Source organism: Triticum urartu, chromosome 2A, assembly GCF_056163025.1.
Source record: "Triticum urartu cultivar PI428250 chromosome 2A, HENAU_Tu73, whole genome shotgun sequence".
NCBI classification, from domain to species: Eukaryota; Viridiplantae; Streptophyta; class Magnoliopsida; order Poales; family Poaceae; genus Triticum; species Triticum urartu.
The window spans coordinates 684,810,341-684,837,695 of record NC_141874.1 but is presented as its reverse complement, the minus strand read 5'-3'; the positions used below and the strand labels follow the sequence as shown (position 1 = coordinate 684,837,695).

Below are 27,355 nucleotides of genomic sequence, written 5' to 3'. Positions count from 1 at the left end.
TCTTGCATCATAAGCATCCATGTTAACTGGACTTACAAGTAATGCAATTCAACCAAACTATCTTGTGATCTTCGCCAAGAGAGAGGCAGTATGAGCGGTTTATAAACCGTGAGTGCACAGACAATGACGAAGAGTTGCAATGCTCACCTACATGTTGATTAGCTTCAAGCCTTGCGGAATAGCATAGATTGCACTGAGCTATGTGCAGTGCAGTCTACACTATTCCGAATGGCTTGAAGCAAATTAACCAGCATTGCACCTCTTTTTTATTTTTAATAACTTATTTAAACTCCGGACTTCTTTTGTGTTCAGTATGCAGCATTTAAAGCGGCGTCATCAATTTCCAACATGTTCTGACTGTTGGGGAACGTAGTAATTTCAAAAAATTTCCTACGCACACGCAAGATCATGTGATGCATAGCAACGAGGGGGAGAGTGTTATCTACGTACCCAACGCAGACCGACTGCGGAAGCGATGACACGACGTAGAGGAAGTAGCCGTACATCTTCACGATCCAACCGATCAAGCACGGAAACTACGGCACCTCCGAGTTCGAGCACACGTTCAGCTCGATGACGATCCCCGGACTCCGATCCAGCAAAGTGTCGGGGAAGAGTTCCGTCAGCACGACGGCGTGGTGACGATCTTGATGAACTACAGCAGCAGGGCTTCGCCTAAACTCCGCTACAGTATTATCGAGGTATATGGTGGCAGGGGGCACCGCACACGGCTAAGGAATAGATCACGTAGATCAACTTGTGTGTCTAGAGGTGCCCCCTGCCTCCGTATATAAAGGAGCCAAGGGGAAGGGCTGGCCGGCCAAGGAGGGAAGGCGCAGGAGAGTCCTACTCCCTCTGGGAGTAGGATTCCTCCCCCCAATCCTAGTCCAACTAGGATTCCTCGGAGGGGAAGGGAGAGAGAGGGTGGCCGGCCACCTTCTCCTAGTCCTGATAGGACTAGGGGAGGGGGAAGTGGTGCATCCACCTTGGGCTGCCCCTTTCTCCTTTCCACTAAGGCCCATATGGCTCCCGGGGGGTTCCGGTAACCCTCCCGGTATTCCGGTAAAATCCCGATTTCACCCGGAACACTTCCGATGTCCAAACATAGGCTTCCAATATATCAATCTTTACGTCTCGACCATTTCGAGACTCCTCGTCATGTCCGTGATCACATCCGGGACTCCGAACAACCTTCGGTACATCAAAATGTATAAACTCATAATATAACTGTCATCGTAACCTTAAGCGTGCGGACCCTACGGGTTCAAGAACAATGTAGACATGACCTAGACACGTCTCCGGTCAATAACCAATAGCGGGACCTGGATGCCCATATTGGCTCCTACATATTCTACGAAGATCTTTATCGGTCAGACCGCATAACAACATACGTTGTTCCCTTTGTCATCGGTATGTTACTTGCCCGAGATTCGATCGTCGGTATCCAATACCTAGTTCAATCTCGTTACCGGCAAGTCTCTTTACTCGTTCCGTAATACATCATCTCACAACTAACATATTAGTTGTAATGCTTGCAAGGCTTATGTGATGTGTATTACCGAGAGGGCCCAGAGATACCTCTCCGACAATCGGAGTGACAAATCCTAATCTCGAAATACGCCAACCCAACATCTACCTTTGGAGACACCTGTAATGCTCCTTTATAATCACCCAGTTACGTTGTGACGTTTGGTAGCACCCAAAGTGTTCCTCCGGCAAACGGGAGTTGCATAATCTCATAGTCATAGGAACATGTATAAGTCATGAAGAAAGCAATAGCAACATACTAAACGATCGGGTGCTAAGCTAATGGAATGGGTCATGTCAATCAGATCATTCAACTAATGATGTGACCTCGTTAATCAAATAACAACTCTTTGTCCATGGTTAGGAAACATAACCATCTTTGATTAACGAGCTAGTCAAGTAGAGGCATACTAGTGACACTCTGTTTGTCTATGTATTCACACATGTATTATGTTTCCGGTTAATACAATTCTAGCATGAATAATAAACATTTATCATGACATAAGGAAATAAATAATAACTTTATTATTGCCTCTAGGGCATATTTCCTTCAGTCTCCCACTTGCACTAGAGTCAATAATCTAGTTCACATCGCCATGTGATTTAACAGCAATAGTTCACATCACTATGTGATTAACACCCATAGTCCACATCGATATGTGACCAACACCCAAAGGCTTTACTAGAGTCAGTAATCTAGTTCACATCGTTGTGTGATTAATACCCAAAGAGTACTAAGGTGTGATCATGTTTTGCTTTGTGAGATAATTTTAGTCACCGGGTCTGTTATATTCAGATCCGTAAGTATTTTGCAAATTTCTATGTCAACAATGCTCTGCATGGTGCTACTCTAGCTAATTGCTCCCACTTTCAATATGTATCTAGACCGAGACTTAGAGTCATCTAGATTAGTGTCAAAACTTGCATCGGCGTAACCCTTTACGACGAACCTTTTTGTCACGTCCATAATCGAGAAACATATCCTTATTTCACTAAGGATAATTCTGACCGCTGTTCAGTGATCTACTCCTAGATCACTATTGTACTCCCTTGCCAAATCAATGCAGGGTATCCAATAGATCTGGTACACAGCATGACATACTTTATAGAACCTATGGCCAAGGCATAGGGAATGACTTTCATTCTCTTTCTATCTTCTGCCGTGGTCGGGCTTTGAGTCTTAACTTCACACCTTGTAACATAGGCAAGAAACTTTTTCTTTGACTGTTCCATTTTGAACTACTTCAAAATCTTGTCAAGGTATGTACTCATTGAAAAACTTATCAAGCGTCTTGATCTATCTCTATAGATCTTGAAGCTCAATATGTAAGCAGCTTTACCAAAGTCTTTCTTTGAAAAACTCCTTTCAAACACTCCTTTATGCTTTACAGAATAATTCTACATTATTTCCGATCAACAATATGTCATTCACACATACTTATCAGAAATGCTGTAGTGCTCCCACTCACTTTCTTGTAAATACAGGCTTCACCGCAAGTCTGTATAAAACTATATGCTTTGATCAACTTATCAAAGCGTATATTCCAACTCCGAGATGCTTGCACCAGTCCACAGATGGATCGCTGGAGTTTGCACATTTTGTTAGCACCTTTCGGATTGACAAAACCTTCTGGTTGCATCGTATACAACTCTTCTTTAGTAAATCCATTAAGGAATGCAGTTTTGTTTATCCATTTGCCAGATTTCATAAAACGCGGCAATTGCTAACATGATTCGGACAGACTTAAGCATAGATACGAGTGAGAAACTCTCATCGTAGTCAACACCTTGAACTTGTCGAAAACCTTTTGCGACAATTCTAGCTTTGTAGATAGTAACACTACTATCAGCGTCCGTCTTCCTCTTGAAGATCCATTTATTCTCAATTGTTTGCCGATCATCGGGCAAGTCAACCAAAGTCCATACTTTGTTCTCATACATGGATCCCATCTCAGATTTCATGGCTTCAAGCCACTTTGCGGAATCTGGGTCACCATCGCTTCTTCATAGTTCGTAGGTTCATCATGATCTAGTAGCATGACTTCCAGAACAGGATTACCGTACCACTCTGGTGCGGATCTTACTCTGGTTGATCTACGAGGTTCAGTAGTATCTTGATCTGAAGTTTCATGATCATTATCATTAGCTTCCTCACTAACTGGTGTAGGTGTCACTGAAACAGTTTTCTGTGATGTACTACTTTCCAGTAAGGGAGCAGGTACAGTTACCTCGTCAAGTTCTACTTTCCTCCCACTCACTTCTTTCGAGAGAAACTCCTTCTCTAGAAAAACTCCGAATTTAGCAACAAAAGTCTTGCCTTCGGATTTGTGATAGAAGGTGTACCCAACAGTCTCCTTTGGGTATCCTATGAAGACATATTTCTCCGATTTGGGTTCGAGCTTATCATGTTGAAAATATTTTCACATAAGCATCGCAGTCCCAAACTTTAAGAAACGACAGCTTAGGTTTCTTGCCAAACCATAGTTCACACGGTGTCGTCTCAACGGATTTAGATGGTGCCCTATTTAACGTGAATCAGCTGTCTCTAATGCATAACCCCAAAACGATAGTGGTAGATCGGTAAGAGACATCATAGATTGCACTATATCCAATAAAGTACGATTATGACGTTCGGACACACCATTATGTTGTGGTGTTCCATGTGGCATGAGTTTGTGAAACTATTCCACATTGTTTTAATTGAAGTCCAAACTCGTAACTCAAATATTTTACTTCTGCGATCATATCGTAGAAACTTTTATTTTCTTGTCACGATGATTTTCCACTTCACTCTGAAATTCTTTGAACTGTTCAAATGTTTCAGACTTATGTTTCATCAAGTAGATATCCCCATATCTGCTCAAATCATCTGTGAAGGTCAGAAAATAATGATACCTGCTGCAAGCCTTAATATTCATCGGACCACATACATCAGTATGTATGATCTTCAACAAATCTGTTGCTTGCTTCATTGTTTCGGAGAACGGCGTTTTAGTCATCTTGCCCCAAAAGGCATGGTTCGCAAGCATCAAGTGATTCATAATCAAGTGATTCCAAAATCCCATCAGCATGGAGTTTCTTCATGCGCTTTACACCAATATGACCTAAACGGCAGTGCTACAAATAAGTTGCACTATCATTATTAACTTTGCATCTTTTGGTTTCAATATTATGATTATGTGTATCACTACGATCGAGATCCAACGAACTATTTTCATTGGGTGTGTAACCATATAAGGTTTTATTCATGTAAACAGAACAACAATTTATTCTTTTACTTAAATGAATAACCGTATTACAATAAACATGATCAAATCATATTCATGCTCAACGCAAAAAACCAAATAACACTTATTCAAGTTCAACACTAATCCGGAAAGTATAGGGGAGTGTGCGATGATGATCATATCAATCTTGGAACCACTTCCAACACACATCGTCACTTCACCCTTAACTAGTGTCTGTTTATTCTGCAACTCCCGTTTCGAGTTACTAATCTTAGCAACTGAACTAGTATCAAATACTGAGGGGTTGCTATAAACACTAGTAAAGTACACATCAACAACATGTATATCAAATATACTTATGTTCACTTTGCCATCCTTCTTTTCTGCCAATCACTTGGGGTAGTTCTGCTTCCAGTGACCAGTCCCTTTGCAGTAGAAACACTTAGTCTCAGGCTTATGACCAGACTTGGGCTTCTTCACTTTAGCAGCAACTTACTTGCCGTTCTTCTTGAAGTTCCCCTTCTTCCCTTTGCCCTTTTATTGAAACTAGTGGTGTTGTCTACCATCAACACTTGATGCTCTTTCTTGATTTCTACCTTCGTCGATTTCAACATCACGAAGAGCTTAGGAATCGTTTCCGTTATCCCTTGCATATCATAGTTCATCACGAAGTTCTACTAACTTGGTGATGGTGACTAGAGAATTCTGTCAATCACTATCTTATCTGGAAGATAAACTCCCACTTGATTCAAGCGATTGTTGTACTCAGACAATCTGGGCACATGCTCACTAGTTGAGCGATTCTCCTCCATCTTTTAGCTATAGAACTTGTTGGAGACTTTCATATCTCTCAACTCGGGTATTTGCTTGAAATATTAACTTCAACTCTTGGAACATCTCATATGCTCCATGACGTTCAAAACGTCTTTGAAGTCCCGATTCTTAAGCCATTAAGCATGGTGCACTAAACTATCAACTAGTCTTCATATTGAGCTAGCCAAACGTTCATAACGTCTGCATCTGCTCCTGCAATAGGTCCGTCACCTAGCGGTGCATCAAGGACATAATTCTTCTGTGCAGCAATGAGGATAAACCTCAGATCACGGATCCAATCCGCATCTTTGCTACTAACATCTTTCAACACAATTTTCTCTAGGAACATATCAAAATAAACACAGGGAAGCAACAACGCGAGCTATTGATCTACAACATGATTTGCAAAATACTACCAGGACTAAGTTCATGATAAATTTAAGTTCAATTAATCATATTACTTAAGAACTCCCACTTAGATAGACATCCCTCTAATCCTCTAAGTGATCACGTGATCCAAATCAACTAAACCATGTCCGATCATCACGTGAGATGGAGTAGTTTCATTGGTGAACATCACTATGTTGATCATATCTACTATATGATTCACGCTCGACCTTTCGGTCTCCGTGTTCCGAGGCCATATCTGTATATGCTTGGCTCGTCAAGTATAACCTGAGTATTCCGCGTGTGCAACTGTTTTGCACCCGTTGTATTTGAACGTAGAGCCTATCACACCCGATCATCACGTGGTGTCTCAGCACGAAGAACTTTCGCAACGGTGCATACTCAGGGAGAACACTTCTTGATAATTTAGTGAGAGATCATCTTATAATGCTACCGTCAAACAAAGCAAGATAAGATGCATAAAAAGATAAACATCACATGCAATCAATATAAGTGATATGATATGGCCATCATCATCTTGTGCCTGTGATCTCCATCTCCGAAGCACCGTCATGATCACCATCGTCACCGGCGTGACACCTTGATCTCCATCGTAGCATCGTTGTCGTCTCGCCAATCTTATGCTTCCACGACTATCACTACCGTTTAGTAATAAAGTAAAGCATTACATCGTGATTGCATTGCATACAATAAAGCGACAACCATATGGCTCCTGCCAGTTGCCGATAACTTGGTTACAAAACATGATCATCTCATACAACAAAATTCAGCATCATGCCTTGACCATATCACATCACAACATGCCCTGCAAAAACAAGTTAGACGTCCTCTACTTTGTTGTTGCATGTTTTACGTGGCTTCTACGGGCTTAAGTAAGAACCAATATCACCTACGCATCAAAACCACAACGATAGTTTGTCAAATAGACTCCGTTTTAACCTTCGCAAGGACCGGGCATAGCCATACTTGGTTCAACTAAAGTTGGGGAGACAGTCGCCCGCAAGCCATCTCTGTGCAAAGCACGTCGAGGGAACCGGTCTCGCGTAAGCGTACGCGTAAGGTTGGTCCGGGTCGTCTCGTCCAACAATACCGCCGAACCAAAGTATGACATGCTGGTAGGCAGTATGACTTGTATCGTCCACAACTCACTTGTGTTCTACTCGTGCATATAACATCAACATAAATAACCTAGGCCCGGATGCCACTGTTGGGGAACGTAGTAATTTCAAAAAATTTCCTACGCACACGCAAGATCATGTGATGCATAGCAACGAGGGGGAGAGTGTTATCTACGTACCCAACGCAGACCGACTGCGGAAGCGATGACACGACGTAGAGGAAGTAGCCGTACGTCTTCACGATCCAACCGATCAAGCACGGAAACTACGGCACCTCCGAGTTCGAGCACACGTTCAGCTCGATGACGATCCCCGGACTCCGATCCAGCAAAGTGTCGGGGAAGAGTTCCGTCAGCACGACGGCGTGGTGACGATCTTGATGAACTACAGCAGCAGGGCTTCGCCTAAACTCCGCTACAGTATTATCGAGGTATATGGTGGCAGGGGGCACCGCACACGGCTAAGGAATAGATCACGTAGATCAACTTGTGTGTCTAGAGGTGCCCCCTGCCTCCGTATACAAAGGAGCCAAGGGGAAGGGCTGGCCGGCCAAGGAGGGAAGGCGCAGGAGAGTCCTACTCCCTCTGGGAGTAGGATTCCTCCCCCCAATCCTAGTCCAACTAGGATTCCTCGGAGGGGAAGGGAGAGAGAGGGTGGCCGGCCACCTTCTCCTAGTCCTGATAGGACTAGGGGAGGGGGAAGTGGTGCATCCACCTTGGGCTGCCCCTTTCTCCTTTCCACTAAGGCCCATATGGCTCCCGGGGGGTTCCGGTAACCCTCCCGGTATTCCGGTAAAATCCCGATTTCACCCGGAACACTTCCGATGTCCAAACATAGGCTTCCAATATATCAATCTTTACGTCTCGACCATTTCGAGACTCCTCGTCATGTCCGTGATCACATCCGGGACTCCGAACAACCTTCGGTACATCAAAATGTATAAACTCATAATATAACTGTCATCGTAACCTTAAGCGTGCGGACCCTACGGGTTCAAGAACAATGTAGACATGACCTAGACACGTCTCCGGTCAATAACCAATAGCGGGACCTGGATGCCCATATTGGCTCCTACATATTCTACGAAGATCTTTATCGGTCAGACCGCATAACAACATACGTTGTTCCCTTTGTCATCGGTATGTTACTTGCCCGAGATTCGATCGTCGGTATCCAATACCTAGTTCAATCTCGTTACCGGCAAGTCTCTTTACTCGTTCCGTAATACATCATCTCACAACTAACATATTAGTTGTAATGCTTGCAAGGCTTATGTGATGTGTATTACCGAGAGGGCCCAGAGATACCTCTCCGACAATCGGAGTGACAAATCCTAATCTCGAAATACGCCAACCCAACATCTACCTTTGGAGACACCTGTAATGCTCCTTTATAATCACCCAGTTACGTTGTGACGTTTGGTAGCACCCAAAGTGTTCCTCCGGCAAACGGGAGTTGCATAATCTCATAGTCATAGGAACATGTATAAATCATGAAGAAAGCAATAGCAGCATACTAAACGATCGGGTGCTAAGATAATGGAATGGGTCATGTCAATCAGATCATTCAACTAATGATGTGACCTCGTTAATCAAATAACAACTCTTTGTCCATGGTTAGGAAACATAACCATCTTTGATTAACGAGCTAGTCAAGTAGAGGCATACTAGTGACACTCTGTTTGTCTATGTATTCACATATGTATTATGTTTCCGGTTAATACAATTCTAGCATGAATAATAAACATTTATCATGAAATAAGAAAATAAATAATAACTTTATTATTGCCTCTAGGGCATATTTCCTTCACTGACATCATTTGTTGTTTTTCGGTCATTTACCTAATTGTTTAGGGAGCTAAATGACCGTGAAATTGAAAATCACTACAAAATGAATCCTGAAAATGTTGAAACTTGGCATGGTATCATCATATCACCCGCATAGAATGCGCGAAAGAGTGGAGAGGGTCACAGCAAAAACTGGACGCACTTCGTGTACAAATTGGACAAACTCTTTCCGAGTATCAGGGTTTCGGACTATACAAAAATAAATAATGCAGAAAATAAAAAAACTATACAAAAAAATTACTCAAAAATAAATAGAAGAAAATAAATAATGCAGAAAAGAAAAAACTATATAAAAACTACTCAAAAATAAATAAAAGAAAATAAGTAATGCAGAAAAGAAAAAACTATATAACAAATTTGTTGGCACACTGCCCTGCGGGTCTACCAGACCTAGGGTGTGCAAATGCAGGCCCAGGAGGGCCAGCAGACTCACAGGGCAGCGCGCCCTAATTAATTAGGCCCAGAAGCCTGCTATATAGAGGAGTTCGAAGAGGTAGCCGCGGTTGGGTTTATAAACCAGTGCGGCTGCCCTTCGCCGGGCAGGTGGGACTAAACTTTGGGGTGGCAGCGCAAGGCCTTTAGTATCGGTTGGTAGCTCCAACCGGTACTAAAGGCCCCCCCTTTAGTACCGGTTGGTGGCTCCAACCGGTACTAAAAGCCTTCGTTTCCCGCCGCTTGGCCTGGCGAAAATAGGCCTTTAGTACCGGTTGGAGCCACCAATCGGTACTAAAGGCCCATCCTATATATAGCTCTTACGAAAATTTCAGTTTCATCCCCACTTCGTCTCCAACCTCCGCCGCGCGCGCCGCTCGATCCCGTCGTCGCCGCCCGTCGTCCGTCGTCATCGTCGCTGTCCCCGCCGCCGCCCGTCGTCGTCGTCGTCTCGCGCTGCCGCCCCGAACGCCGCCGCCGTCCGTCGCCATCGCCGCGGCCGTACGTCTCTCTCTCGCTCCCGCACACACATACACACACATACACACACACACAGCGGCGCCCCCGCCCCGTACGCCGGCGCCCCCGCTCGTACGTACGGGGCGGCGGCGTACGGGGCCGCACACACACACACATATACCACACACACACGCGTACACACACATACACACATACGTACACACATATACGTATATATACACACACATGCATACACACACACATACACACACACACATTTTTTTACTTATTTTCTGTTTTTTAGAAAAGTTAATTAGATGATCGAATGTTAGATTAATGTCGAATGTTAGATGAATTAGCTAGCTAGATAGAAAAATTGTCGAACTAGAGATTAGAACTAGTTGAATAATTAATATAACTAGTTTATTTTTAGTAAGAAAATTTAGGTATATGAGATTAGAACTAGTGGAATAATTAATATAACTAGTTTATTTTTAGTAAGAAAATTTAGGTATATGAGATTAGAACTAGTTGAATAATTAATATAACTAGTTTATTTTAGTAAGAAAATTTAGGTATATGAGATTTGATGATCTAATTAAAATATTATTTGTTAATGAATTTTTCTGTTTATTTAATTTTTTATATATTTTGAGTTTATATAAATGTTAGATTAATGTCGAATGTTAGATGAATTAGATAGAAAAGTTAAATATATAGTAATGTCAATTGAATATATAGTTAGATATATTAATGTCAAATGTTAGATGAATATATATTTGGCTAGATATAGGTGTTTAATGTTTCACCCATATGAACATAGGAAATGTCATCTGACGACGAAAAAGATTTTATTTTGTGCGAACACTGTGAAGACCAGCGCGGCCTGTGCGACCAAAATTTCCTTGTTGATGGTAGGCACTTCAGCATCAAGCTGGATGAGACATTCGAAGTTGATACAGTAAATCACTTTGTCAATTATTATTTGAATGCAAAACTTATGCTTCATTTGCTTCAACTTATAATTTTAAATTTTCACTATTCTACTAGCGCATCCCCTGCCATGCAAGAATTTTTGTCTTGGATAAGATAGGTTTTAGTGCTATAGATGATATGGAGGTAAAGAGAGTTTACTTGAAGACAGAGCATGGGTATACTTTTAACGTCAAATTATATAATGGAGACACATACACCCATTTTGAATGTAAAACTTGGCAAGCACTATGCAAGGCTTATGCATTTGAGCCTGATATGGTTATCACCTTTGATATTCGTCCGGAAGATGATATTGAAGGTAATATAGACATCCGGGTCGATGTGCAAACGCCTCCAGTTCTACCATTTGGTGAGTTTTTCTCAACCATGCATGCATATGTTTATGTCTTTCATACAGTTTATTCAAAAATAGTTGACAACTAATTTGTATTGTCAGCTTATTTCGGTTCAAGCAAACATGTCCGGCGCTTGGTAGACAGGACCTACTACTGCCCCGGGGCTCAACTAAACTGCGAGGAGATAAGTCATTATGTTTCATGGCTTGAAGATCTTAATACTGTCAAGACAATTTTTTTCCTAAACTTAGAAATGTTAGTACTCAAAACGTGCGACCAATGGTGATCGTATTGAACTACGGTCACATCTATAATCAAAAGATGGTAAGATTTTAAATATTTGTCCTTAATTAGTGCATCTTTTGCATACATTATTTTTGAAACTAAACTTTCATTGCTTAGTATATTAATTACTATACGATGTTGTTCAACAGGGACTTCCGATGACAGTTGTGCCTCAGTGGATCGAGACAAAAGGTCGCATGTCAATGGTTAGCTTACGACCAAGATTTCCTACATTGCACATGAGTGCATTCAGGATTTCTGAAAGCGAAGAATGCTTAATAGTGAAAGATTGGAACAAAATTGTTAACGATCGCAGAGAAGTACTAGGGGGCAGTAAGGTGAAGCGCAACCCAAGATTAGGAGACAGATTCATCTGCATGCTCCAGTATGATGAATCAGGAGAGCTATACATGTTCTATGCTATTCTACCTGAGAGGGAGCAGCAGGATCAGTAGCTACTAGTTCATGCTCTTAATTAGTACTTGTCTTATGTCCGTGTCCTGAACTTCGATCTTGGTGACGATTATGTTGAACTTGATGATATCTTTGCTTCTGTTACAAAGTGAATGTTTCCTTTTTAAGCTAGCCAGCGTTGATGATGATTAGATAGCTAGCACGGTAATGACTATGATGATTAAATAGTGGTAATTAGACGACTACGATGATTTTAGCTAGCTAGAGTTTATTTATTTATTAATATGCGATGATGATGATGACGACGACTACAACTCATTATAACGTAAAACAATCCTAAATTAAATTGATAACACAAATTTAATTGAAAAATACAAAATAAAACAAAAACCCACAACCATTTAGTACCGGTTGGTGTTACCAACCGGTACTAAAGGGCTCCCGGCCCCCGGAGCTGGCTCGTGCCACGTGGTTCCCCTTTAGCACCGGTTCGTGCTGAACCGGTACTAAAGGGGGGGCCTTTAGTGCCGAAACGTTAGTGCCGGTTCCATAACCGGCACTAAAGGCCCTTACAAACCGGTACTAATGGCCCGTTTTCTATTAGTGTATGCATGTTTCATACAATCAAATCATTGAAATATATAGCAGTCGATTCCCGCAGCAACGCGTGGGGTATTCTTGTTATCTCAGCATGCGTGCTTCCACACCATCAAAATTGTTGTAGCTGTTAGATTTGCTAGCTCAGTCCATTAGCATCCATCTGATGCATGCATGAGAATCCTCTACCTTGCAACGTGCATTAGTGCATTCTAAGTGGGCTTTAGATCATATTATTTTCACAGCAGTATGCATAAGGAAAAGTTTCACGACAACATACAACCATGCATAGGAAAAAAAACGTCTCGACATGCCAGCATGCATGAGAATTTTCATTCTATTTTGCTAAGTATTTACAACTTACAATAAATAAAACACAATAAATCATATGTATTTTCAGTTTTAATTATCATATTCCTACTTGAAATATTCATGTCCCTTACAGTCAAATCGCATTTAAGTGTATTACAAAACATTTTTCGCACAACGTGCGGGCTGACATCAACTTCTTGTAAGTGAACATGCTCTGGACTTGGGAGTTTGTGATTAGTTAAGAGTGACGAAGTTGTACAAAGATGATGCAACCTGTCCACATGTACTACCTCATTTCCGGTTTATAGGGCTCAATTCAAAAATCTCATCAAAAGATAGATAGTGAGTATATCTGAGAAGGCGAACACTGCGAAGAAAGTAGCATTTATACATGTAGCACATCAAGGATCGAAAAATACAGGAAAGCGGACTGAAAAGAAATACAGACGAGGATAGTTGATACAGACGCCCATTAAAAGGAACATGGACATCAGCGAAACGCCGGTGTTTGCCTTCCGGGCGATGTTAAGCTACAGCCTTGAAGTCTAAAGTCACGAGGTGAGCTTCATCTTGTAAGCCAGAACATGAACTAGAGGTGATCATGGGTGAGCAGGGATCCCGGGAATGGCAGGAAGCGCCACCAGCGGGCCGTTAGTGGTGCTGGTACCGGTAACGGTTCCCACAGGCGGCAGGTCAGGCAACCCCAAAATCTTCTCCTCGCCAACGCCGCCACCGGCGGCACCGGCACCGCGTGCCGTTGCCAGTGCCTGGTCCTTCTGGTTCAGCTCCCTCCCGTCGCAGTACGCGAGCACCACCAGTAGCAGGAGCGCGACGGCGATGCACTTTGCCATATTGCTAGCTGGGAGGCTCCGGTATACTACTGAGGAGGTAAGACTAGCTTGTGCGGCTGTGTTTGAGTGATAGTGTTGCGTGGCTGTGTTTGAGTGAACTTGGGATTAGCATCGTCTACTCTGCTTCTTATAGGCGCGCTGCACGGGGTGGCGGGGGTGGCGGGGTGGCCGTGCGTCGTTGGCGCAGGAGATTAGGATAGAATGGGGGAGGGTAGAGGTGCGACAGGCGACAGGCACGGGCAAGGGAGAGAGAGGAATGCATGTGTATGGCGGAATGCATGTGCGCGTCGATCGGTGGATTGGAATGGGGCGGATGGATCTATATTGTCCGTGAATCCGTGCCGACTGGTCCCCATCGCCGTCGAGAAGGCCAGCTGGTCAAGGCGCCGCTGTCGAAATAGAATTAGAGCCCATTATTGGTTTCGTTTCATTAGCAGATCTTTTCCCAATCAAGATCGATCAGGGGCGGGCCAGCTGTTTCCCCCTGCAAATTTGCGGCCCTGGTTTAGGATCTTTGTGATCTGCATGTGGAACGTTGCTGCCTTGCTGTAGATAAGCTTTGACTGACAGGTTCGTTTCGTTCCCGGCCGTATTTGGTCTTCCCTGGCAGGTACGCTCGGATGCCATCAACAGCCAAAGCAAGGTAATATTTAAGATACGGCCGGTTACAACTGCCGATAAGTGCAGCTGCCATCAACAGCCAAAGCAAGGTAATATTTACAAGAAAATGTGCTTACTTAGTCATTCAGAGATTTTGTGCAGTGAAAACTAAGAAGTTTCGTAAGAAATAATAGCATGCTAGCTATCAGCTATCTGGTCATGGAACCTTAACCCTAATAACATGTTCACGTGCAAAAATAATCAGGGCTTAGAAGTTTCTTTTTTTCCACAAAGGGTGTATTTTATTAGCTCAATATGGAGCATTAAGGGGATACAAACACGAAGAGCACACACCCGGCCTCTGCATAGCTGAGATGCACATAGCCAACACAAACGCACACACAAAAATCACACCGACAACTAGCAAAGTCATACGACCGAAGCTATGCCAAGGCGGACAGAAAACAAAAAGGAAGTGAAAAAAAACAATGATAATCCACACCGAGCAGGTGTTGATCCAAAAGAAGATGGTGCAAGCGCACGTGATCCGAACGTGGACACAGCCATGCAGACTAAACGCGCACACACTATGAAAGCGGCTTGCCAAAGACCGTCCGCGGAACCAGAACCTCCGTCGATGTTCAAGTGACATCGGTCGCAGCTCAAATAGCAAGAAGAGAGATGGTACCGCCAAAATCTCATTGAGACGCTCCGGCGATCCCATGCTTCCGATGCAAGTGTTTGTCGATGGTAAATCTTAGCATGACCATGGGCCCCAGACAATACACCACGAGCCTACACTGCGCCGCCTTGGCTGCAACAAGCCGTCAATATCATCGAAGATGACTTGGCTATAAGTACCGCTATCACATCCTTGGCTTAGAAGTTTCTTAACAAATAATTGCATGGTATCAGCTATCTCGTCAGTGAACATTGAGAAGTTTCTTATTAGTGACATTCTATATTCCCATTTATAATAAATGTTGCTAATCTTCATGAGTCGCTTAGAAAGGAGCAGACCCTGAATTCGAAGGCCCTAATCAGCTGGGATCCCTTTTCGCTCTGGGGGCATGTCATTGGAGGGTTCGGTGGAGGAGATTTTCGTCATCCCCAGGAGGATTGTGCTTCCGGTAAAGTGTAGAGCTTCATCCACCACTGTGCCCATGATGTCGCTCGCCAACAATGTGGCTCCCGATGCCAGCACCACGCGGATCCTAAAGGATCTCCCCACTATAAATGAGAGTGGCGAGATGGTGGCGCCCTGGGAGGAAGATGTTGCAGATTTCACCCATATAAAACTGAGAAAATTAACTCGGTAAGAAACTTTTTGGAAGCTCCGTTGCGGGATTCAGACCTAACCATTCAAGGAGAAGCAGTGGGAACGAATCCCCTTTTTTTTGCCATTGGACTTTCCAATCAAATTGGTTGTAAGACTCATAAGGATCTACTTTACGAACATCCCATTGTATTCCAGAAGCTCGTAACATCGGTCCCGATAAGCCCCAATTTACTGCTTCTTCTCCGCTAATAAGACCTACTCCTTCAACTCGCTCTAAAAAATTGGAGGCTCATGGCATTGATGTCCCGGCCGAGGCTCAATTGAAGTTGAAGAGGCCATCACAGATATCCTGCACGGGATGTGTTGACAGTTGATAAATAGATCGAAAGTTTTTCTCGCAAAAAAAAAAACTTGAGGCATCCATATAAAGCTATAAAGACCAACACATGTGCGTGGGAAAGTTGAGGTAGAGACTTGAGTAGGCAGACATCATTGGTTCAACACGAAGCTCTCTGCCCACAGGAGGGGATTTACAAGCATAGCAGCAAAGGGAGAAATATCTCATATATTTCAGAATTTGAACCTTTAGAATGTAGGGTGGTCTCCTATTTTTATAGGACAATATATGTAGGGCAAGAGATTACAAAGTTGCCCTCCGGACTACAACATACAACGACGAGTACTATGGTATTTATAAGGAATCTTAAAGGAATATTTCTCCTGAATATCCCAGAAATTTATCCATCGGGAGTATGTCTAGAACTATCCCTTGAAGCACTTTCCTGGCTCTCTGCGACGCCACCTGAGCAGGATGCTCCCCACAAGGCGTGTAGCCTTGGAGACGATGTCCATCCTACAATGTGTGAACCGCGTATACGACGACCGCTTAGGGCACAATCTTGATGTTATTTGCGGCACTGAGCATACCTTGGACGTGACGTGCCCGTCACCCACGGAGGGAACACCTTGGTGGCCTCTTCAGCACTAGGTATACCCTTGAGATGATAAAATTGTCGTTCGTTCCCATGCGAGACATCTTGCATCTCATTATCTTGAGGCTGCGCGGAAACCCAACATGGGTCTTTTCCTATTTCTGTTGTGTAGCCGTAGCCCTTCTGAAAATTATTAGTTTGGAAAATTTTTCTGGTACTTAATTATGAGTTGCTTCAATGGATTCGTAGGGCTTTTGTCTTGATGATGACCTATCTTTTTACTTGTTACATAGCTTTGATAGCCTTTGTGTACTAGTTGGCTCGAACCCATATGTTTCCTGGGCCGAGGGAATCTGCATGGATTTTTATCTTAGCATTCCTCATTATGTTTGATGTATAGTTGGGGAAGACATTTGTTCTAAACCATTTGGTTTACTAAGAACTGTTATGGATGCAACTTATCTCTATTGCATATCCCAAGGGGCATATATATATTGCACATGACTTGGGGTATAAGGCAAGAGACATAGTCTGATAAGGACTCCTAGACCAATACTAATACTCCTTAACATGAATATGTTGCTCGGGTGAATCCGCACGGGTCTTCTCTTCGTCATGTTTTATTAGTAGCTTTGTGAACTTCGGTTTAAACCCGTTTGGTGTTAGATTGAGCAGGTTGCTCGACTTGTATAGACTCGCTCAGTCATTCTCAAAATCAGTTGTTGTATATCTAGTGTAACCTTGAATTAGGTGTTAACGAGAAATTGAGCATCCCCGGCACCATTATGGACCACGTTGGATCCTGGATTGAGGCATTTCAAAGTCCCACGATTTGTGAACGGAGATCCCCCTACCGTTCAAGTAAGGGCCATAAAGTTTTTATGACCCTTCATACTCATGGCATCTACCTTGCATCCCAAGCACAATATAAACGAAAATGGGTCATCAAGTTAGGTGCATAGTCCCATGATGCTTTCTCAAGGCACTATGGTCCAACTATTTTCTTTCTTTTTATGGTGCATGTTGGCTTCCTGGTAGCCCTCATGAGTTGAGTAGTGAGCTTCATGGCTTCAAGTAAAGGATCCCCCCCACCCCGCCCCCTCGACTGCATGGGGAGTTTTCCAGGAAACTTGTGTGGGCAATCCAAGTAAAAAGACACAAAAAATATTTAAGTGATCTAAGCTAGTAGAATGTTTATTTATCTTAAAGAGAAAAGATATACAGGGTAACTAGTGAGTTGAGTCCTTGGGGCAGTCGTGCTCTGATACCATACTGAATTCACGCTCCAACTAACTCATCCAAAATTCCGAATTATGGGAGAGGGAAGGACATTGTACTTCAACACAGCCACCCTAACATCATGGATTTGCTGCATATTTGCCGATGAACAGTGCCAGAATTAGTGACGATTTACTATTAAATTAATGGTTTGGCTCTCCCCAATCAGTTTTAAGAGCACTTGGCCATTTTTTCTGGTTCCGCCACTGGTCGTGCGTGTGGTCATTGATGATGTACATTTCATCAACTCAAAATAGTCAGGATCGCTGCTTCAATCCCGTTAGATGGATCTCTAGAAATAGGTCGACATTGTTGAGTAACGTGATTGTGCTGGAAACATAGGATAGATTAAGAAGTATTCTGGCTTGTTTTGTACTCCAAATAGATCATGTACTCCTATATATATGCCCATGAGGCTCAAGCAATACAACGAATTATTTCATCAATCTCCCTCTCTCCCTTCTAACATGGTACCAGTTTCCAGATTCTAAACCCTAACCTCCCGTCGCTTCCGCTCCGCGCGTCGCCCCCGGGGCAGTCGGCCTTCATGACTGCCGCCGGGGGCCGCGCCGCCCATACCTAGGATTCATCCGCCGGTCGTGTCGACCGGCTGCCATAGAGAGTCTTTTTCCCCGATCCTGTGATCCGGGCTTTTCTCTCTCTCGCCGATCGCTTTGGTCAGCGTCTACTTTTTGGTTTTTCAATCTATGTGATCAGGTTTGCGTCATCCGTCGTCGTCGTCGACTCCATGCGCCTCTACTCCGACACCAGCATGACCGGTCGGCCTCTTCACCGACCTGGCAGCCTCACGCGACAGGTGGCCCCTCATGGCCGTCGTCCGCGCGTCTGGCCGCCAGTCGCCCAGACCGGGCGGCCTCGCGCGATGCGGCAGCCCATCACAGTCGTCGTCCGTGCACCGGCCCCACCGTCGATCTCCGCCGGCCGTCACCGCCTTGCTCCGACCGGGACACCTGCATCGCCCCGACCCGGCGGCCTCGCACCATGCGAAGGCCAATCATAGCCACCGTTCGCGCGCGGCCCGCCCATTGATCCACGTCACCCACCTCCACCGCGTCTGCACGGCGGTCCGGCGGTCTACCTCGCCGACCTCGTCCTCAGCTACTTCGGGACGGCTGCGTCAAGCTCGTCGAATGGCTCAACTCGGGCGCCGTTGCTCCGTCGGTCGCTCGGGCCTCGCTGCTCGGGCGCCGGCGCTGCTTTGGCAGCTCGGGTGCCGGTGCTGACACGCTCGTCCGCACGACGTCCCACGCCGTCCGTCGTCGCTGGCCTCCTCCCAAACTCCGCCGTCACCATGCCTCCATCGAGCGCGATTGGCTTGATCACCCGCTCGCCGCCCCGATCCGCCCCATCAACGCCGCGCAACCCGCCTGGCCCGTCAGTTGCGCGCGCCTCCGCAGGTCCCGTGAAGATTGTCCCCGAGTCCAGTGCGCCCCTCCGCCGATCAAGCAACGGGCTGCCGCAGCGCCGCCGCCCCGTGGTTCTCCTCGCAGCTGCATCAACTCGTGCGTCGCCGCTGCGTCGCCCCTACGGGTCGTAGTGCCGCGGTACGCGGTCCCAGCCGCCATCCCGAGGTCGTCCTTGCGGTTGCACCGACCCACGCTCCGTCGGCACCGCCCCTTCAGGCCGAAGTGCCGCGGCCCACGGTCCCTGCCGCCACCCCGAGGTCTTCCTGTCGTCGCCCCGACCTGCCTGCCGTCGCTGCGTCGCCCCTTCGGGCCGTAGCGCCGCGGCCCACGGTCCACTCCGCCGTCACCGCACGTCGACCTCCTGTGGTATGCGTCGCGCCGTCTCCCTTGGCGCGGGAACGCCACCGTCCACGCCGGTCTTCGTCACGCTGTCAGGGTTCTTCGCCTACCTCGAGCACCGCCGCCGCACTCCTAACCTAGCTGCCGCCGCTGCCGTCAGGCCGCCGCCGCCGCTCTTCTTCGGCCGCCGCCGCTACCCTCGTAGCCGCCGACGCCCCTGTCCACCTCGGTCTTTTTATAGCACCAGCCCGTCGCCAGCGTCATCGTCATCTACCCTGACCACTTCGTCTAATCCAACCACCTCGGACGACATCGGCCCCGCGCTGATTGGCGCCTCAACCGTCGTCGAGTTCTTCTCTGATAGCACCTCTGACTTCTTCGACATGGTGTACAGCTCGTGCAGATCTCTCGTCTACGCATGCCCGGTGCTGGCAACACCTATGCGTGCCTTCGTCCACGACGTGTCCCCGGGCATGGCAAGCCTGGTGCGGCGCTTCGTCAACTTCGTCTCCGTTCGTCTACACATGCGCGGTGCTGGCAACACCGGTGCGTGCCTTCGTCCACGATGTGTCCTCGGGCTTGGCAAACCCGCCGCGACGCGTCGTCAAAAACATCTTCTTCCCGGCGCACCACTACTTCGACACCACTGCGCCCATGCTAACTCGGCGCCCCCTTGCGCTCGCGGCTCCAAGGCGACTTCCTGACACCGGCCACCCTGACTCGACATCGACCACAGCACTCTTCGCACGGCTACCTCGACCACGGCTCCACCACCCACGCTCTCGGCTATCTCGACAACGACACAAAGGGCTACCACCTTGCTTGAGCAACCTTGTCGGTTTCCACTCCAGCCACGACTTTCGCGATGCGTTGACTGTTACAACTGTGAGGGGGTGTCCGTCAGCTTGCCTTCGGATTCTTCTTCAGTCGCACCGTGTGCGTCGCTACCGTTGTGACTGCGGGGGGATGTTGAGTAACGTGATTGTATTGGAAACATAGTAGAGACTAGGAAGTACTCTGGCTTGTCTTGTACTCCAAGTAGATCATGTACTCCTATATATATGTCCATGAGGCTCAAGCAATACAACAAACTATTTCATCAATCTCCCTCTCTCCCTTCTAATAGACATGCCTTGACACTTCAGTCTATGTTCAATTGATCATGCACAACCGTCGGCACTTAATTACTCATTGGATTCAATCCTGCTGCAACTTGTTGTAGGTGGCATCTCCAAATTACTATCGAGATATAATGAGACGTGGACGTCAAAGTAAACAAAGACAAATTAGCTTTAGAAAGTGTGGTTTAAGATCCATAAAACGTTTGTGGGGGGCGGGGTGAGGGGGTACCGAAGTAGAGTTATTATACTGTGGAGGACCAAATCTATCAAAATCGCTTGTCACATGATGTATACTTGGATACTCCAGCATTTGTGAGGTTGTAAAAACACGTATTACATAGGAACTTATTTGATTACCTTGACAGCACTCTACTATATATACCAGCATAATGTTGAAGTAGAAATGAATTCCACAACTATGCATGGACCTATTTCTATAACCGAACAACTCTTGATTTGGGAATTTTGTTATAAGAGTGAAATAGTAGTATTTATTATGTTGATGATACATGTGGCACATCAAGGAACGTAAAATGCCAGAACATGAACAGAAAAGAAATGCATACAACGCCGGCATTTTTCTTCCCGGCGGTGCTAGCTAGAAGGCTAAAGGCACAAGTTCAGCTTCGGCTTGTCAACCATCGCATGAACTAGAGATGATCATGGATGAGCAGGGATCCCAGGAAGTGCAGGAAGCACCACCACCGGGCTCGTAATGGTTGTGGTAAGCGGCAACTCAGGCAACCCCAAAATCTTCGACTCGTCGATGCCGCCACCTGCACCGGCACCGCGTGTAGCTGCGAGTGCGCCGTTCTTCTCGTTCAGCTCCCTCCCTTCGCAGGACACGAGCACCACCAGTAGCAGGAGCGCGACGGCGACACACTTTGCCATTACTAAGTAGTACCACACAAATTTGAACTAAAACCACAACACTTATTATGGATCGGAGGGAGTAGCATGCTATCTGGTCATGGAAGCTCATCTCTTTTTTTTCTGCAAAATGGAAGCTTATCCCTAAAAAGTATACCATACTTTCCTTGTTTAGTGTTTTAACTTGTTTATTCCCTTTACCAGAAAAATGTCACAAGTTATTCCATGTGTGCAGGGTTATATGGGTGCAATCATCATGCAAGAACAACAACATGTGTTTCCTCCTCCTCTCTCCTACAAAACCATTGGAACTAGGGTGGTGGCATCGATCTACCTTCTCCCCGGTGAGATCAAAGCCCCCCTCTCCCTCCATAGACTTCTTAGACGACGAGGTCAGGCATCTCGTTGTCTCGTACCAGTGGTGGTAGGGTGAGATTTTTAGTTTAGGTCTCGATCCCTAGTCGTCAGTGGTAAGGCGATGGTGCTGCGTCGGCGGGGAATAAGTCCTCCACACCTTATCCTCATTTTGATGGTGCTTCTTGGCATTGTTGGGAGGTGTTTGGAGGGTGTTGTGTCCCTAGATACGAGTTTCCAGGTTTTGGTTTTTCTTCTCTAGGTTTGTCTTGATGGCATTGTCTTGAGGACTGGGTGTCGCAATTGTCTGTCTTAGTCCACTAGTCCAGTTCTGGCCGACCAAGATTGAAAACTTGGTCTCGTTGGGGAGCGTGTGAGAGTTGTCTTCCCCGGCTCATTCTGGCTGGACCCGAGGTCTTACCCAGAACTCTCCAATGTTTTCTTCTCCGGGGTGGTGAATCCTATGTAGATTGTGATCGCCGACATATTTTGGTTTACATCGACCACTTCCTGAACGGTGCTTCTACAAGCTCATGGGTCTCAAGAAGATGGAGGCCCAATCACCACAGCGAGCTTTGCTCACATTGCATTGCCGGTGGATGCAGTAAGAAGAAAACATCGCCCCCCGCTCCCCAAGGAGTTGGTTGTATTTTTTTTCTCAATTTTGTTAGGATTTGTGATACTTAATACATGGACATTGGCCTTTCTGCAAAAAATTATGGGTGCAATCATCATCTACCTAAAGTATGGGTGCAATCATCAGCTACCTTTATGATCAAGATCTTTAACAAGCTTAGAAAAGTTACCCAGAGTAAGTAATTCCTTGGCTCAATCAAGTGCCATTAATTAATCACCTCGACCATGTGGTATGTCATTTGATTTCCTTACTTAAAGACCATGGTTTAGTTTTTGCGGGTAAAAGACCATCATTTCTTGAGCTATTTTCCGCCATGCATGCTACACTGCTTATATGATCATATCTGCTTGCATGATCATATCAAAAGACCTACGGTGGTGCATATGCCTAGGAGGGTGAACTAATAGCCAAGGAATCATAGACTAACACATGGTACTGATGTGCCTTTTAAGTAACAGTAGCACCCCGTGCCCCTCCTATATATGCTAGGAACATCTTAATTGTCTATTGATTTTACAATGATTCTAACGACAATATGTATATATAAATTTTAAAGCTAGTGATTCCCTCTTTAGAAATTGTTATTATTATTATTATTATTATTATTTGTTATTACAATTATTATCATCATCATCATCATCATCATCATCATGTGTATTGCTTGTATTATATGTGTTCTTTATTCGTGGAAAGGCTATCAACATTGGTATCTATGTCTGCCATTTCTAGAAATTACTTTTAGGTTGACACAAATTGATTTATTTGTGAAGATGAATGATTTCTACCCGTTCCTTCTTGGATTGCGCCACATTCAATAATCCATGATTAAACGAGACATCGCTACTGCCTAGCATTTGAGACAACTCACTTCATTTCCCATAAGTGGCTTTAACCACATTTGCATTAATTCAAATACTACAATCATCTAGCCTTCTTCAATGCATGTAAAGTAGAATTATGGTAGTAACACCAGTGTTGCTTTCGTCAACTGAAAGTTAGTTTGAATAGATTCTCTCGAGGCTGCAGATACTAAAAGTGAAACAACGCCGGATGGATTAGATAACTTCCATTATCTAGTTCGGCGGCCGAACTAGAATTAAGCTACCTATTTGAAGAAAATGAAAAGTTACTCGGTCTCCTTATCTTTGTATCTCACAATTCTCTTAGCTCACAATACAAACACGAATTATTACCTCTAATAAAATAGTAAATCTAAATAGGACAGTCTCATGTATAATCCAATTTAGATCTCGACTATCTATGTTGCTCATCTAATTGACTAATCTAGCATAGGTACAACCAAGTTATTTGCTATATAAACGCTAGGATGTTAAAATTACTACCACTACCACCACCACCACCACTACTACTATCATCATCATCATCATCATCATCATCATCATCATCATCATCATCATCATCATCATCATTATTTTCATTGTTGTTGTTGTTATTTGTCATCACCATGTTCCTTGTGCCCTGATGAGGTCGAAGTTGCTCATGCGGGGCTATGGTCATCTCTGGCCGACCCAGATGGCCAAGTTTCTGGCGCGGACCATGGCAACGGCGATTCTAGCAAAGGGGACCTGGCGCCACCAAAGACGGCAACTATTGTCGAAGGCTCCTCTTCTGGTGCTGACGGTGCATCGTCCGCTTGCTGCTATCCTTTTGGTCTGGTGAAGGCTGTGGTCGCATAGCCAAGGGAGGGTCCCTGGATATACATGGGATGAAGGGCTCATCCTTGTTGTCATGTGCCTTCGGCAAGTTTTCCATGTCCTTGATATTCCATGATGCGAGGTATGTGCAAGCTGACACATTCAAGAGGAGAACTCATGGTCGATGCTTCCATTTCTGGGCTCCTGCTGTGACCCGTTTAGATGCCTCAATAGTCTTCGCTCAAGGCACCGTGAGAAGGATTGTTCTCTGCGTCGCTCCTCCGTTGGAGATGTTTGTTATTGTGCACGTGACCCCCCACCCCCCCCCCCCCCCCAGCTCTGCCTCGCCCTTCCTCAGAGGCGTGCTCTCGGGCTTCGGTTGTTTCTCCCACAATGTGTGTCCAAGCTCCTGAGTTTGCAAGGATTTTTGAAGCTTCAAGTGAAGGTTGTGTTGATCATGATGGTGTGGTAAAGTCCGGTGATGCTATGCTTGACTCGTTTGGTGATGAGCTTTAAAACTTAGTGGAGTTAACACTCCACCCACTGCGCAAGCTGGAGGACTCGTTCCCCCTGTGGTTGGCACGTGTGACCAATCTTTTGGAGCTGTCGGAGGCGTTCAATGGTGAGCATGGGTTGAGCCCAGCCTCCTTGCAAGGACCTTTCTCCTTTGACGCCGGCATTCATGGTTCGACGCTAGCTAGCTGAAGATGGGAACCAAGGTGTTGATGACATTGGCAACAAGGTTGGGTTGGTGCCTTCATTGTTTGTTAGCCATTAGTATGTGCCTTCCTCTCCGCTTCTTTTTCTTTTGGGAGTAGCCTGCAAGATGATTCGCCGGGTGGCTTTCATGGCATGCCATCTGCAGTGTCCTTGTTGGCTTGTTGAGTCTGTGTACGGGTTTGACCGTCGATGTTATCGGTTTTCGCCCAATTTTCCTGTAATTAGCAGGCAGCTATATTCTTCTTAATTAATGTAAAAGCAAGCTTTTGCCTCTGTTTCCAAACTATATATTATTAGTTAGTGAGTAATGCTACACCTACGAAAGTTTTGTTACGTGTTTAACATAATCAGCCGGATGGGGGATTAGTAATGGAGATAGGGGAGGAACAGGCCCACCCCCTTGAAATTCAAGGGGGAGGAGAGTTAGTTAAGGAAATTTATGAGGAGTTTAGTAAGCTTACGTAGATGTAGTATTATCGTTAGTTAGTAGTATTCATGTTATCATTGATGTTGTTATTATAATTATTTTTATCTCCATCGATGATGTATCTCTCTCAATACAAAATCAAACCAACCCAAAATTATTTAATATAATTTATTGCTATAAAGTTGAGGATTACAAATCCGATTAAGCTATTCAAACTTTTTTGGGGTTTACATGTATCGTCATATATATGGATAGCTTATGAATTTCTATACAATCACCTTCCAATTTGACATGTTAAAATGAACTCGATGAGTGATATTTTTTGTGACCTCTTTGATTTCACCCACAAATAATCCATAATGCAAAAGTGGCTACATTTTTCATGATGCCAGTACACTGATTGGTCCCTTGGTGGAGGGAGGTAGAGAGCATGTGTTATTGCATGTGAGTAGAAATCGAAATAATGTCAGCCATGTTCTTGGGCAGATGGGTGACGCTGGCCCCAGGACTGCTGTATGGCTGAGGCAGGGGCCTGACGAGGTAGCTGGACTCGTGGCAAAGGACTGTAATGCTCCTAGTTGATTGAATGAAAAATTTTACCCCGCAAAAAAAATTTCACGACCCACACACACACACACAAAGAAAACTCCAAATCCGGGAGAGACTTGATAAGAGATACCCATGCTCCATGCATATCCCTATTGATCCAGTCACCTTAACGCTTTCAAAGCATTGGAGTTACTGCAACGAAATTTGCTACCCCGGAACATGAACGACTCTGAACATGGGACTTGGTGATTAGAGTGACGAAATAGGACATCGATTATGCAGCCAGTTGAGATTTGCATCCCAGAAGACGATCACACAAACATAGTAATTATTATTTATTGATGATACATGTAGCACATCAAGGAACGAAAAATACGACAACATGAACTGGAAATAGATACAGATGACAGTTGATACAGGCGCTCAGTACCGAACATGGACATGAGCAAAACGCCCGCTTTTTTCTTCCCGGCGGTGCTACCTATAGAATCTAAAGCGACAAGGCGAGCTTTAGCTTCCTGTTAGGCAGCACATGAGCCAGAGATGATCATGGGCCAATAGCAGGGATCCCAGGAACCACCACCAGCGGGCCGGTAATGGTGCTGGTTCCCGTACCGATTCCCCCGAGCACAGGCAAGTCCAACGCCTTAGACTCGCCGACGCCGCCACCCGCACCTACGACACGCGTCGCTGCAACCTTCTCATTCAGCTCCCTCCCTTCGCAGGACGCGAGCACCACCAGTAGCAGGAGCGCGACGGCGAGACACTTTGCCATATTGCTAACCGGGAGGCTCTGATGTACTGAGGAGATAGTGTTGTTTGGATGTGTTTGAGTGAGCTTGGGCTTAGCATCGTGTGTACGCTGCTTCTTATAGGCGAGTTGCAGGGGGGTGGCGGGGTGGCCGTGCCCGTGCCTCGTCCGCGCAGACGAGGAGGATGGTACTAGTAGGTAGAGGTGCGACATGCTGGCCCGTCCTTCTCAGGTCACGGGCGGGCGAGAGATGCAATGATGCATGCTGCAGGTATGGCCGCATGTCGACGTCGATGGATTGGAATGAAGCGGATGGAATTATTGTCCTTGAATCCGTGCTGACTTTTCTTATCGCACGCAGTCGATCGAGAAGGCCAACCAGTCGAGGTGAGTCAATTGGTGTGTTTCTTCGGTAGAAAATGGAAATGGAAATGGAAAATGGAAATGTGATTGCTGCAGCGGGTCAAATGCCCAAATATCAGGAGAAAATAAATAAAAAAGAACAGCCCACCGTAGAAGGAAAGGGCCCAGGCTCAAGTACTACTCTCACGTAGGAGTACACCGTAGTTGTTTGTCTCAAAGTAAAAAAAAGCGTACACGGTAGTTGTGTCTCCTCTAATACCTTGGTTTCCAATCTGCTCGACCCCAGTCTTGCGATCGAGAAAACCTACTCGCTGCCGCCGGCCACTACTAGATCGTCTACCGTTGAGAAGGGAAGGGAACAAACGGACAAGCATCGTCACACCGATCCACAGTGCATCCCGGCCGCATGGGTGAGCGACCAAGCAGGAACTC

At 45.4% G+C, this 27,355-nt stretch overlaps 1 protein-coding gene across 1 annotated transcript; it reads right to left on the bottom strand.

Annotated features, from left to right (window-relative positions):
• Nucleotides 1-21,257: 21,257 nt before the first annotated feature.
• LOC125534086 (uncharacterized) lies at nucleotides 21,258-26,678 on the bottom strand. Its single transcript, XM_048697383.2, has 2 exons — nucleotides 26,359-26,678; nucleotides 21,258-21,490 (listed from the first exon to the last, which is right to left on the bottom strand). The coding sequence occupies exons 1-2, from the start codon at nucleotides 26,582-26,584 to the stop codon at nucleotides 21,258-21,260; spliced, it is 459 nt and encodes a 152-aa protein (XP_048553340.2). The 5' UTR covers nucleotides 26,585-26,678.
• Nucleotides 26,679-27,355: the final 677 nt, after the last annotated feature.